Raw genomic sequence first — 15,667 nt, forward strand, 5'->3', positions numbered from 1 at the left:
TGCAAAATCAACTGAAGGAAAATAATCTTTGTTTAGCATCCAGGCAGAGTCCCCAAAATAAAGTTTGAGTACACCAGTGATCTAAAAAGATGCAGTCTATCTGGCCAGAGGATGGCGCTGTGACTCCAGTGCTCAGATTTCAAGTTCCAAAGTGTGAGAGGAACTTTGATCTGCCCTCTAGAATCAGAGTCCTCAAGAAACAGATCTGCCCATACACCTTTTAAATCATCTTTATTTTGGTTTCAAACATACAATTTAATAGTTAATATTCCATTTGTTCCCACTGAAAGTCTCAAAGTTCACCACATGAAACACTGCCTTCAATATCAAACTGCTATAAGAACATTATAAAATTCAAATGATAAACTAAGATCATCCTTTTTTTCATGCATTCAAACAATATTGACTTAAAAAGGCAAGTGAGTTAACTGGTAAACATTCGTTTCCTAATGAAGGATGGTACAAAATGGTACTCAGTATAAACACTAAATTTTAAGTGTTAGGCTGAAAAAGTATAATCGTGGGAAAGCTATTTCCTTTAAGTCACATCCGAAGATATGTTGTATAATCATTATTCTACAGAACATAAAGGAAAGTAAATAATGTATTTTTAATATCAGTGAAAAACAGGTTGGGATCTTTAGAATCCAACTTCCAAATGACTTCATCATCCCTAGTAAACATCAGACTTTAAATAGACCACGTGTAATCTAGGCAATCTACAGCAAATGCTTTACAGGTACAGGAGATATACTAGGAAATGATACATTGATTTTATTCAAAGAAATTCAACAGTAAAAGTTAAACAACATAGGCTATTATGAACCACAGGAAATATATAAACAGACATGTTAGCTTTTAAGTTATTGAGAATATTTTCTCTGCTGGCCAAATAAAATTTTAATCTGAGAATTTGAATTAAAGTAACACAAAAATCTGGTTGCATGTTAAGCAGTGACAGAGATATAGAACACATACCGTTTTTCATTTACTAATTTCAAAAACTAAGTCAAACAGGAGAAATAAATTATAAATGAAAGTTATGTACAGTTGGGCAGAACACTATCAGTTATTGAATCAAAAAGCATGGAAGTCATGCCAGCAATGATATTTAGAAAAACTCTCAGTATTAGAAAATACCATATTTTCTCCAAAGGAACCCCACCAATAAAAATAACGAAGTATGGGAACCATCCATTAAGCAACAGCTTTAAAACAGTAATAATAAAAACATGATTGCAGGGGTCTCCTACATAATTTAAAGAATGTAGTGCAACAGTTTTAGCTTTTCAATCCCCATACGATGGCACCGATAATCACAACTCCAATAACAAGGATAAGCACGATGATGCACAAGGTTTTTCTGGATTTGCGCTGCAAATGCAAAAACAAAAAAACACGTTCACAGGTTCAGTGAAGTATCTCTATAGCAAATGAAAATAATTTGGTGCATTTCTAGACTGACATAAACTGGAACTTATTGACATCAAATTTCTAGTTACTTTTTTTGCTTTATAAAATTCTCTAACACCAATATTAAAGTGGCTAGTATATTTCTGATTTCTCTTCGGTGGGGTTTCAAAATTAACATATATGACTACTTTAACACCCCCCCCTACTTTACGTTAACTTTATAGGTTACAAAAAATTTATGAGAGCTAACATTACCTGATAATCTGCTGCTCTTGACAGCTGTTGATTTGCCTGTTGAACGTGTACCTCTGCATTTTCTACATTAGCTTCTATGCTATCTTTAAAATAAAACACACTCATATATATAAAACTGCTAAATATTAACTGAGGTTCTAGCAATAAGTCACAAATTTCATTCAAGGTTGTTGTATATGTTCATTACTCAAAGCGCTTAACAGTAACGAATCACAAAGTTTACAGCTGGGTAAAATTCTTCCTTATACCACTTCTTTTTTAAAAAATGTTATTGTAAAGGTGATGTACAGTGTGGGTATAGTTACATTAAGTAAGGCAATGAGTACACTGCTTTTTGAACAGTGTTAACCCTCTCTCATTTTCTCCCATTTCCCATCCCTCCCCAGCACCCCCCGCCCCGCTTCCTGCCCTCCACAAGTTATAAAGTTCATTTCCAACACAGTATCTAGTATCATTGTTGCATTGGTTCACCCTTTGTCCCATCATTTCTGTGATTCCCCTTCCCTCCCCCAAATCAGATAAACTTATATACAAGTTAAAAGGGTACAGAAATCAAAAACAGTGACAAGAGGGAATAAACTAAACAGAGGATGGAGGGAGAAAGAAATAACTGCAAACAGTATACTAGAAAAAGCTCTTGTTTCCATTTGTTGGAGTTCATTTCAATAAGCATCATTTTATATGGTCATATGCATCTAGCTGTTGAGCTGTTGTGATCCTCTGCTAAGAATCCTAGCCATCCTAGTTATTACATTTCTAGAGTAATCCAAACAATATGCACGTATAAGGGAGAACTCTGGTTATCTCCATCGCAAAGCAACTCCAGGTCCACCGCTCAGCACAAATCTGTAACTCCACAGCTTCTTCTTATCAAGACTAATGTGCAAACAGAGAAGATCAAACAAACCCTCTCCTTCCACAACCAAAGATTCTGATCACCACCAGGGAAAAATCTGTCCACCATATCTCAAAATGGTAAAATAATAATAATAATAATAATATGGATCCTGATCAGTGCTGACAATTAGACCTTAACTGAAAACTAACATTTAAACTTAGATGGATTTTTTAAAAGAATTCTTTTGAAAAATTTCTAGCATAAGAAAAATCTTTCATCTACCAAAAACAAAAAACAACAGAAAAAACTATGGGAGTGATCAGGCAAATAGCTATCTATTCCCTATACCTAAAAGACAAGATAGAATATGAAAGCGCAAATACAAGTTTCACTCAAAGTCCTCAAGGAATGAGAATTGAACTAGGGTGAGAGGGAAACCCTGGGCGTGAGCTGGAGTGATGATGCTTTCTAACATCTGAGCAGCAGTAGGCCTTGATTAAATTGGGGGCTCTGAAATACATGAAGCTGCTCGAGTTAACCAGCAGGCTTGCAACTGGGGTTTTAGAAACTGCCTTGGGTGATGAGGCTGGTTGTAAACACTATGCTTTTAATCCCAGACCACCCAACATAGAGTGAAAAACTAACAAACCAACAAAAAAAATTACTGTTGCCTAACTAAGCTGCTGCATGTAACTTCCTCCCACCCTAGGCAATGTAAATCCTTAAGACTCACCAATCACATCTCCTTGTTCATGAATCATCATTCCTAAGTCTTTAAATATTTCATTAATGTCCATAATATCAGCCTAAGAAAAAAGGCACATACTTATTGATTAACAGAAATTCAGTCCCGAGAAAGAGAAAGCGATTTTTAAAAAGGCATATAACAACAACAAAAAATCTCGCACTTTAGGGTTCTAATGCAAAATTTAGAAATAACAGGAAACTATTTCACTATAAACAATCCTAACAACAAACACTAAGACTCAAAAACAAATTTGTGGCATTTAAAATACTAACTGAAGTAGGATGCAAACAAAAGAGGGACATGGATCACTCAATTTATTTTATGCAATTTGACAGTTACGTTATCACAAGCAATGTCTGTTTAGAACAGTAAAAATATTCATTTTTTAAAAATGAGACACTCTAAAAATAGTTTTCAGAGGGAAATTTATAGTTCTAGAGGCTTATATTGAAAGAGAAATCTATCAGTAACTTTATGCTTTAAAGAACTAGAAGAAGATTAATGAGATAAGGTAATTCACCTAACCCAGTTGTTACAAGAACTTGGAATATACTAGGCATTTACTAAACAACATTGGTTATTCATACCACTAGAACATTCTTATGGCATATTTCTATGTAAAAATGTATATATTTGATAATTTAAAAATAAAATACTAGCTAAAATTTTAAGTCCTACATCAATAAATTTTATAATTGATTAATAAAGTTATGAATTTCAGTACCAGATAAATAATAAATGGATTTGACTTTATAATGTCATAAGTTTCATTCAATAAATGACTTATTTTGTCCAACTAACAAGCGAAGTTTAAATGTTTTATTTCTATTAGCCGTGAAGTTTACGTATTCACACGTATTATTTTCCTCCTCTATAAAGTAATTAGGTTAACTAATTAACACAGCTTTTATGTAAACTAACTGAAGTAATTAATATAAAGAATGAATCACAACATGCCTGGCTTATAGAAGACCCTCAAAAAATTATAGCTATTGTTAGCAATTAGTGGTCCACCTTCTAGGAACTAGAAGGATTCCACAGGATATCAGACTTAATAAATCCTTAGGCCTCTCTGATATCAAACACATACCAAACAGAAATAAAATTTGTAAAGTCACTTAAAAGGGCTTAATTATATAGGTAAGATGTTATGATGTGTCACAGGATGTCATTCAATTTCCCTTGACAGACCAAAATCTCTAGACTGGTCCTAAGGTGACTTGTAGATGACAACAGAATTAAAAAGACATTTGGGATAAGGGGAAGTATGCTCTGTTATCCTAGAATTCAACTTATACACTAGAAGTGCTACAGAATGAAAGGCTAGTTTCTTTCTCCAACCCCTTCCCCTTCTATGCACTGTAAGCAGACTCACTAAGGGCAGGGCAGTAGCCTGAGTTTACAAGGGAGGCTTACTTCAAGTTGCCTGATAGAAGACTCTCTCTCATGGATAAGGCGCAGGTCATCCTCTGTGATTTCTTCATCCTGTACCTGCACCTGAGGTTGTGCTGGGCTAATAAAAAACACAGAATCAAGGACTTATTTCCTATTTAAGACATAGCTATTAATTATTTTGGTCTTCCAATGGGTACTGCTTATCTTAAAAAGTGCTAAGAATATAATGCATATATTGCCCAAATTTTATTCAGTTTTCATTCTCTTCATTATTTTAGACTTACTTAAGCCTAATTTAAGAGAACAATCAATATGAAAAATTAAGTCAGTCAGGGGTCTGGGAAGGTGGTTCAGTGGAAGAGTGCTTGCCTTGCATACATGAGGCCATGGGTTCCATTCCTCAGCACCACATAAAAAGAAAAAGCTGAAGTAGAGCTGTGGCTCAAGTGGTAGAGCACTAGCCTTGAGCTGAAGAGCTGAAGGACAGTGCCCAGGCCCAGAGTTCAAGCCCCACAACTGACAAAAAAAAAATTAGGTCAGTACATGTTTATATAGGTAATTTACTTTTCTACTTTATAAAAAATATTTTATCTTATAAAAACTATTTTATATAATTATTTAAAAGAATTTCCAGGATATTAATGCTGTAGTATATGGAATGCTTTAATTCTACTCCAGGGTCTATAATGGTAAAAATCAGAAAAGTTATCTTTGATCTTTAAAATGTTTTGCATTTCTGGGGCTGGGAAGGTGGCTCAGTGGTAGAGCGCTTGCCTTGCATGCATGAGGCCCTGGGTTCGATTCCTCAGCACCACATAAGCAAAAAAAAAAAAAAAAAAAAGCCGGAAGTGGCGCTGTGGCTCAAGTGGTAGAGCGCTAGCCTTGAGCTGAAGAGCTGAAGGACAGCGCCCAGGCCCAGAGTTCAGTCCCCATGACCGGACCTAAAAAAAAAAAAATGTTTTGCATTTCTTACCTTTCCCAAGATACGAGATTCTTTTCTTTTGAAACGTCTTCAGAAAAACTGCCCTGAATAATTTAGTAACAAGATGGATTAAGAAGGAGCAAATAAAACAGGAACAGTAAAAATATTTATATTTTCTCTTAAAATCATCTAAATATTAATATATACACACATATATGTATATGTATGTGTGTGTGCATGTTTGACAAAGTGTACATGTGTGTATGTGTCCCTGTTCTAATTTTCAAGTTTAACTGTTTCAAGGAATTACATCCTATGCTGACAAAGAAGGAGTACATTAAATGTTGCTAAGGGCCAAATAGTATTATTTGGCTAAAACGTAATAGCAGTAAAATCTCAATATGAAAGAATAAGGAACAATGTCTGATAGTCTCAAAGGGAATCTAAAATTAGATTAATTAAAGTTCCACTTGAAATTCTCCTTTCACTTATTTTCTCAAGGCTCATGTTCATTCTCAATATTCCCACAAGCTATTCATTTGGTTCATCTTCATTTTCATATAATGGGAGTGGGCTGTCTGCTCTCACCTGCATACATATATAAAGCCTCAGTACCAAGTCTATATTCTTTTTTTTTTTTTCTGTCGGTCATGGGGCTTGAACTCTGGGCCTGTGTGCTATCCCTGAGCTCTTCAGCTCAAGGCAAGTGCTCTACCACTTGAACCACAGCACCACTTTTGGTTTTCTGGTGGCTTATTGGAGATAAAGAGTCTCACAGACTTTTCTACCCAGGCTGGCTTTGAACCTCAATCCTCAGATCTCAGCCTCCTGGATAGCTAGGATTACAGGCGGGAGCCACCGGCACCTGACTTTATAGTCTTTCTTGATAATGTAGGTTTCAAGTTTTTATGTAATCTGTGATCTGCTCTAGTCATGGATCCAGGTAGCTACAGTAATATATAACCATCATCCTTTTTAAAAATTTGAGCAGAATAACCAGGTAATAAGTACTTAGTTGGAGTATCTTGGAAGTCCAAGATATTCACAGATCTCTATGACCTAAAAAAAAAAAATCATTCCAACAGCTAGTCATTAGTGGCTCCCGCCTATACTCATAGCTACTCAGGAGGTTAAGACATAGAGGATCATGGTTCAAAGCCAGCCAAGAAAGAAAAATCTGTAAGACTGACATCAACTAACCAACGAAATGTCAGACTGGATATATAGCTTAGTTGTGACTGAAAAAGCTGAGTAAGAAAATGAAGCCCTGAACTCAAGTCCTAGTGCCTACACGCATGCGTGCACGCATGCACACACACACACACGCGTGTGCACACACACACACACACACACAATCATCCTAATGTAGACCTCTATGGGTTCCTTAGAGAGTATCAGGTTTATCTTTACAATGCTGTTTAAAATACTTACAGATACTCTTGAACTGGCTCTCACTCGAGCAACGAATTCTTTTTCTCTCTCAGCAGCTTGCCTCTGAACTTTCTGAAAGTTTGTCAGTGATGTTGTAAATTCAGCCACTAAGCGATCCTTCTGTATTTTCCTCTGACGCTGGAGGAAAGGAAGAAAAAGGCCTACTAGAATCAAGCTGTGAAGTTCAATACGCTTGGCAATAGTTGTTTTATCACTAGCTGATATTTTAAACCTGGGTTTCTCACTCACTCTCAATTACAGAAACTTACTGATTGAGTCTAAGTAACATTCTGACAGTATGTTCAAATACTGTAAGTACTGTGCATATTTATCTTGAGGCAAAAGGTTCATCTTGCGGAATTTATCACTGTACACTTTCAAAGCTGCTAAAAGAAACAGGTCATGATTTTGAGGTCATTTTAAAGTAGTTCTTTTATTTAAGCAAATAAAACCATAGACTCTTACCTAAGTAGTAGCTTCCATTAAGTAAGCAAGGAGATAAATGTATACCCTAAGGCACACTGAATGTATGTGCATGCTGCATGGAATCAGCCCTGCAAGGTTGGAAGTAATTACTCAGGAAGCATTTTCTCAGCACTCAGTTAATTATGGGTCAGGGTAACTACATGAAAATAACATTCACTTTATTGGAACACTAGAGATTACCTGAGTAACTAAATATAGTTTTATGTTCTGGGAACTAATCTCAAATACAATTTTTTTAATCCTCTAATTTCCTTTCTAGCTTCACAGTTCAAAGATCCTACAATGCATTTAATTTCTTCCACATCCAATATATCAACTATGTGTCTTAAAGCTTAATACCTGTTCACTGGGGGTGGTGGGCAGAGATCCAAACTCTTTAATGTACTTATCTGTGTCTTTGGCAAGCTGGTTAGTATACTGCTGCTTCTGTTGCCTAAAGTGAAAAAACATGCATTACAGCCAAAGAACTAATATGTTTTCTTAAACTACAACTCTGCCACTTTGATTCAATTCTGATGAATAGTTCTAGAAAACTCACTTTTTAAACTGAGCATTGTAGCTCTCCACCCATAATCGTAGCTATTCAGGAAATGGCAATCAAGAGCATTGTGGTTCAAGGCCAACTCAAGCAAGAAGCTTGCAAAACCCATTTGACCAAAAGCAACTTTGTGGGAAGTTGAGTGGGAGGATCCTGGTTGCATGCAAGCCTGACAGGTTGAAAAAACTGTGGCTAGACCCCATTCCAACAGAAAAAGCTGGTATGGTGGTATACACCTCTCATCGTAGACTGGTCCCCACTATACAGAACGCAGGTTCAGGCTAGCTGAGGGAGAGACCATCTCAAAAATTACCAGAACAGAATGGGCTGAAGATATGATCCAAGTGGCAAAGTGCCTATTTAGCAAGCATGAAGTCTGACTTCAAATCCAAGTATCACCCCTACCACCAGCACCAGCACCACCCCACAAACTTTTTAATGAAAGTATTTGTAGTTTGAAGCTGTCCATTATAAAACTACCTGTACTTTTATAAATTGGTCCTAAATTTCTTCTATCAAATTGAAATCTTCTGATCTTATTTCTTGATAAACCTAAGTATAATATGATATAGAAAGCTCTTCAATGATCTATGACAACCAAGCCACAGAAATAAAGATCGGCAGCCATTTAGAACTGCAGATGACTCAAGCCAGAAAGAATTTAACTTAGAGACTGTGGGCTGTCTGGTCTTTTCTGTTTGAGATATGGGAAGTGCAGGAGCCTTTTATCTGTATCCCTGTTTTGGGAGGTCACTTGAACAAGTAAAGGTCTACCAATGTTTTAGGGACATCTGGTCTCTGTTTCTCTGTGGACATTTATATTCCACAGCTATGTAAGAAAAAAACAGGAGAAAGGTGATATTCGTATATGTACAATAATAAATTATTACTGAATTATCATAAATAACAGTATTATTTGACAGCAATAATTATTCAATTAACATAGTATACAACAAATTATATATTGCATATAATTATACATAATAATATAGTATATTATATACTCTATAGTATATTATGTCCCATTATATAACATTATAAATGATTATTATTTATTATTATCTCATTTTATGAGACAAGGTCTTAGTATGTAGCACAGGTTGGCCTTGAACTCAATGATCCTTCTGCTTTAGCCTCCCAAGTACAGAGATTACAGGCACAAACCACTCTGCCTGTCTCCAAAGTTACTATTATTTAAGCTTACTATGGAAAAAAATAACATATCCTTGTAAAGAGAAGTAAATACAACTAAAAAAAGTAAATTGTGTTGGGTACCTTATAATCCTAGCTACTCAGAAGGCTAAGATTTGAGGATCAAGATCTAAAGCCAGCCTAGGCAGGACAGTCGATTAGGCTCTTATCTCCAGTGAACCACCAAAAATAAAGCTGGAAGTAGAGATGTGGCATGTGGCTCAAGTGGTAGAGCACTAGGCTTCGGCAAAGAAAGTCAAGGACTGTGACCAAGCCCTGAGTTCAAGCCCAAGAACTGGCACAAAAACAAGAAGAAAAAAAATGAAAAAAAAAGTTAATTATATCCATACTTGCCTTTCTCTGGCGATCTTAGGAAGTTAAAAAAACTGACTGAAAAAACTTGACACTAAATAAAATAATCTTGTATTAAAGAGATGTTTCATGAATTACACATTGGTGCCTCTCATATATACTATTTCATATTTTAAACATGGACTGGCCATAACAAAGAAATTCTGTAACACGCTTAAGTACAGATATTTGTGTTGAACAAATTAAAGAATTGCAACCAATTTATATCTCTACTTAATTAACATATTCTTGATATGCTTTTGTAAATCTTTGGAAGTAACAGTATAGATGAAGTTCTAAAATAGACCTTAATGATCAAGTTCACATAACCAGAATTTCCTTACTGACTACCAAAATACTGTAAATGTAAATTATACATCTCTATTTCATTTTACTTTAGTCTAATAAATTATTAGGGTGAGGGGGCATTTTTATAATCCTGACAACTATCCACTTCAAAAAGTAAAACAATGAATCGCTACTACTTATAATTTCTTCATCTTTGCAATTTCCTTCTATAGTTAATGTTGTTTGGAGATGTGTAGCTACTATAGCACCAAACTTTTAAAAGTGAGGTTCTAAATAATGTGCAAATCATCAAACTCCCAACAGTCATGTTTTTCTTATAAGCAAACTGAAAATAATTCTTTTGATATATCTCACTCCAATGTTGCAGTTTTAGAGAAGATTTGCAAAAACACTGCAAAATCAGTAAGATACCACAAAATACTATCACGGTTTTCAGCAGAGTAATTTTCTCAGACATGTTACATACAATGTCATTATTATAACCCCCTTAAAAAAAAAGAAGGTAAAGCTTTTTGGAATTTAAGCATATGAGTATAAACTTTTGGTAGTATAGCTCACATAAATGGAAATGTACTAGATCCAAATCAAGAAAAAAAGTCTGGCAGTAAATTATATAAGTAGAGGTTAGAGTCTTCATTTTTCAAAAGCTGTTTAAAAAAACTTTTTAAAATGTATAAAAAATGCTAGCTGAAGATGATTTGCTTCAATAGAGTTACTCAGATCTTTAAAATAAAGAAAAATACCTACTTACCTACTGCAAAAATTACATAAAACCTAGTTACAGATGTTTTGGATAAGAAATAACCTTATTACCTTTCCATTGTTTTTGCTAATAAATGCCCTCTTAAAAGGCAACATAATCATAGCAATAGGTTTCTTATTTTTTGTTGTTCAGATACTTACAGCTGTTGCCTCAATTCAGGTGAATCTTGAGGTGTTCCAAGTTGGTTCAGGGACCTTTGTATTTCTACAGCTGTTAATGGAAAATAATATATAATTGTTAAAAATGTTAGGGCTACAGAAATCATTAAGTCCAAAGAAGTGAGGTTAATTAGACAGTTTTAAATGACAGAAAAGCAGAGATAACAATAGACAAGAGATAACAAGAAAAAAGTTTCATTTAAATTCAATTAATAACAAAATGGATTTATTTTCCAAAGAAAATTGATTGTGAGTGTTAACACATGTAAAACTGCACTTATGATCCAAAAATATTATTTTCCCTATTCTATCAGGACAGCAAATATATCTGTAGGATCTACACAATCTATAATCTATCTAAAAACTATTTTTAAAAAAAACGTACAAAACAAAACAAAAAAAAACTACTTCAGTTAAGAGAAATAGAAGATGCTAAAATCAAAGGACATTCAGACAACCACAAAGCATTAGAAACAGATGACACTAGGGAATAACACTATAGATATAAAGCTGTTGGTTAAAACATATGAACAAATTTAGCACTAACAGAGAGACAAATGGACATCAAAACCTTCCTGATGTGAATGAGGAAGTCATCTCTTTTTCTTGGCAAAATGTCTAAAATGAATCCTATTATAAGGAAGGAACCAAACCAACCTAGTTGGTGAGATAATGTACAAGAAAACTAGCTTGGACGTAAAATTTCAGTATCATAAAAACAGAGGAAAACAAAAAGCAAACAGGCAAGCAAAGCACAGCAAGATCACAAAGGCAAGGGCTAAGTTAAAGAATGAAAGCACCAAGTGCTAACCCCACAGCCCCCAACCCAGCAAATGCTAACCCCGCAGCCCCCAGCCCAGTAAAGTGCATGATTACTTTTGCTGGATTCTAAATCAAGAAAAAGTATAAAAAATTAGTGGAAACAATGAAAAGAAGTTTGAAGAAGTATGTGTGTATACACATGCACAAAAGTTTAATGTCAGATAGCTGAATTCAGGCAAAGCGGTTCATCACAGGACAATTTATCTTTCTGCAAGTTTTAAATATTTAGAAATTCAAGATGAATACTCATAATTCCAAATTCATGTTAAGCTCATTAATGCAGAAGTCTATGGCCATTTTAATTAAAAAGAAACATGTCATAGTTTCATGCACATGTATATATACATAAAATGTCAAATAGAAAAAAAGCAGAAAATCCATCTCAAAGAACTTTTACATAACTCATCCATTCCTTTTATTTAAAGTGGGGTTTTTAAATATGCCTTAAATGCTTTTTTAAAGTAGTCTTATTTATTTATGAGATCAAGAGAATGATACAAGTATTTCAAAATATAGTTTAACTTGCTTACTGCAGATTACCCACTGAAAAACCTTAGAAAGGAAAGCTGAAAAAATATGAATCCTGAATTGTAAAGAATAGCAACTACTATCAATCATCTAGTTTCCAAAGAATTAGTTCTAGCTTTTCTCTTTTTTTGAGCGGTATTGGTAGTGATCAACTTTCCTTTTGAAAGGGAGAGGTTTTGTTAGCTATTTTTGTCTGTGGTTGTTTATAATTAGTTACATATTTCTCTCTCAACCTCAAAAGATCTAAATTGGACTGCTGTATACAGGCCTACAGATTTTGGGTTTTAATATGGATACTTTACACTGTCCTGGCTGGAGGACTTTATAATAGGCATAGAGGATTCTAGAGGAATCTAGAGGACTCTAGAGGATTCTAATGTTTATAATATTTGTAAAAAATTTTATTATCAAATTTCTAACTGATTCAGATTTCTGCTTTTTATATTTTTATTATCATTTATTTTCACCACATTCTTACTAGCATTTAATTTTCACACACTTAATCAACTTTAATTAGTAATTAGAATTAATTAGGCTTCACTAGCAATGGTTACAGGAATAAATGCCACATATAGGTTCACTGATATTCCCTTTTTCAGATTGAGATGAATACTATCACTGCCATGAGCCAATTTATAGCAACAGCAATCAAAAATAAACAACCAGTTAAGTTTGGTGAAGTACTAAGGAGGCGAGTCAAGAGGGTCAAGAGTTCAATGCCAGCCTGGGTTATGTACTGAGTCCCATGTCATCCTGAGATAAATTGTGGGATCCTTTCTCACACAAGCAAACAAATAAGTGTAAATTTCTGATATGGTATCATTCTTGGCCAGACTATCTGGCAGTGTCTACAACTAGAAAGTAAACCCTAAAAGTAAGACCTAGGACTAGTTTTACTAATTTTTCTATTTCCAGAATTTATCATGTTGTTCAAAGTCAATAATTACAATGAATATTTTAATGACAGAACTGTAAAACAGCACTGGAAAGATCAAAATATATGTAAGAAGTAATACATGTTTCTAAAGAATAAGGCATATATAAATAAGAGATGAGTTATGAAAACACAAAGTGTACTGCTATTCTTCATTCATTGGTTGAAGACTTATTGGATATCCATTATGTACCAGACACGGGGGAAATTTTTGGACATGAGCATTAATTTGACAATGTTCTTTTGCTTAGAACATTGAGGATGAAGGAAAGGCATCATTGTGTAGTATAAAGGCTCTATGGAAACAGAAATCTGAAACTATCAAATGAAATTTGGAAAGGTATTAGCAAATATCCTTTCAATTATGTTTTACAAACTAAGAAACTGAAAGCCAAACAAATGATTTATCCAAGAAGCTGCAGCTATTTACTAAAAGAGATGGAATTAGAATATTGATTTCCCAGTTATTCAAGACTATTTCAGTGCTAAAGAACTGAAAGTAAGCCTTTTTAAAATATTATTTCAGAATGCAGGTGTGTGACAGCTGTCAAAGTGAAGAAAAAACAAACAAACCCTAAATGTGTCTAGCTGAAAGAAGTAACTGAAAGGAGTTGAGCTGAGATGCTTCCAACAGTGTTCAAAGTATGCTTCGCAGACCATTAGAGATAGCGAGGCTATTTCTTGTCCAGCTGAAAATGATCAAGACATACATCTGAACTGGCTGTTGAACAGGCAAGTTTTAGTTCTGACAGGCATTAACCTCCAACACCTGGGTCAGCAAATGATGGCCTCAGGAACCTATAGCTTGGTTTTATATAGCTCTCCAAGCTGGGCGGTGGTGGGGAGGGGGAGAGGTGGTAAGCCAAAAACAACAAAGTGAAACAAATATGGTCTTCAAAATATTTATTGTTTTCTCCTTTATGGGAAATGCTGACTGGCTGATCCTTGCCCTGAATTATCAAAAACTATTAAACCTTGTATCTATAAGCTCAACTCAGCCTGCTATTGGATATATTAAGCAGTTGTTAAGTTATTAAGTCTCAACATAGGGCTGTGATGACAAAAAAACATATTATCAGTACATCATAAATGCTATCTTGAATATGTTATTTTCATCTGTTGCTCATTTTCTAAACAAAATGATAGTTATTGTGCATTATATTCAATAAGCATCTTTCTAAAATACTTAGTGCATTACTATCCTATTATTTTGTTTCTCTCTAGTTTGGGATTCAGCAATTTTTCTTTTGGAAAGTAAGAAAGTTAGAAAAGTGGCTCATAGGATTTAATACAACCCAGCTGACCTATAAAAACTGCTTGAGGAAAAACAAGCTTAGCCAGAAGACAAGAGGTTCCTAGGCAGCTGGAAAGCAGGATGGTGATGTGGAAAAAAAGTGAGAATCCTTATAGTTTCTCCCATCTGGTCTTTTTTTTTTAATCTACTCTTAGGGGTTGGGAGTTTATAGATAGTCATATTTCATTTCAATTAGAATAAATTCAATTGCGAAAAAAAATATAAAACATGGAAATTAAGACATAATTTTCAAATTATAAAAGAGATTCTTTAGCCTAAAGCAACTTCTTTAAGAAACAGTTATTGAATAGGTAAAGATTAAGGGAGCAAAATGTAGTCTAGAAGAATAAAATTATTTTACATTATCCACAACTTTTTATTCTTTGCATAAGTACTTCCAGAAAGGCAGGTTTAAAGAATACACTTTGTTTCTCATAACAAAAAGGTAATACTATTTCAAGTCTCCTGGTTCCTCATGGTCAGCATTGAAGAGCCAACCTGCTCTGTGGGAGTTTGCTGCCATCTAGTGGAAATCTTCAGAAACAATACCGTCTAGGACAGATTTGGGTTTTCCTTTGGAGGGGAGGGGGTGTGGGAGGTGGTGGTCCTTTTTGTGGGGAGAGGTGATGATAAAACTGCAGGCCTGTTGGGATCTAGGACTGCAGATATCTGAAGCATGTCCTAGATGACAGTGAGCGTTCTGGGCTGCAGACTGGCCCTGACACAGCATCCTTAAATAGCCAACCTACCTGTCTGTTTAGCAGAAAACACCTCTACTCAATACAAAATAACCAAGCCATTGCAACAATCTCAGAAAAACTGTAATAGTAAATTTTTTAATTCTAGCTCAGTCTCACACCCCTCATAGAGGAAGAGCAGTTTGAAACCAACTATCAAGCCATCTTAAGAATCAGCTTGATTTCCTTTCCTGTATGCTGATTTGGAGCAACTTACCTAATCTCTCCAAGCTATAACTGCTTAAACTGTCACACACAGCGAACCTACTTATTTCAGTCAGGAACTTGGACAACAGTGTAGAAGCGTTTTGTACTGGATACAGTAAGAGCTTGATAAAAAAAAAAAAAGAAGTAGGAAGTTTACGTTTTTCTTCGGAAAGTTAGAAATGAACAATAAGAATATTCTTACTGTATCTTAATAGCTTCATGCTTGAGGAAAAAATAACTTATTCCACAATATGCTATGAGAATTGTAGAGATAGTAATGGTAGTGCCAGTTGGAATAAGACAGTTATTTCAATCAGAGAAAGGTTGGACAAATGGAATTGCATGAA

The 15,667-nt window shown here is 34.7% G+C and overlaps 1 protein-coding gene across 2 annotated transcripts in view; it reads right to left on the reverse strand.

Annotated features, from left to right (window-relative positions):
* Window positions 1-214: 214 nt before the first annotated feature.
* The window catches only part of Stx7 (syntaxin 7), a 32,065-nt gene continuing 16,612 nt past the window's right edge, over window positions 215-15,667 (reverse strand). Inside the window, exons 3-10 of one of the 2 annotated variants that reach the window (XM_042683251.1) lie at window positions 10,781-10,850; window positions 7,828-7,921; window positions 7,003-7,140; window positions 5,623-5,675; window positions 4,671-4,767; window positions 3,240-3,312; window positions 1,669-1,751; window positions 215-1,374 (exon numbers count right to left, since the gene is read on the reverse strand). In XM_042683251.1, coding sequence (XP_042539185.1) covers window positions 1,282-1,374; window positions 1,669-1,751; window positions 3,240-3,312; window positions 4,671-4,767; window positions 5,623-5,675; window positions 7,003-7,140; window positions 7,828-7,921; window positions 10,781-10,850 — 701 coding nt within the window. In that variant the 3' untranslated portion in view covers window positions 215-1,281. The other variant, XM_042683339.1, reaches the window with a different exon arrangement.

This window comes from Dipodomys spectabilis, unplaced genomic scaffold, assembly GCF_019054845.1.
Source record: "Dipodomys spectabilis isolate Male_0828 unplaced genomic scaffold, ASM1905484v1 ptg000001l, whole genome shotgun sequence".
Classification (NCBI taxonomy): Eukaryota; Metazoa; Chordata; class Mammalia; order Rodentia; family Heteromyidae; genus Dipodomys; species Dipodomys spectabilis.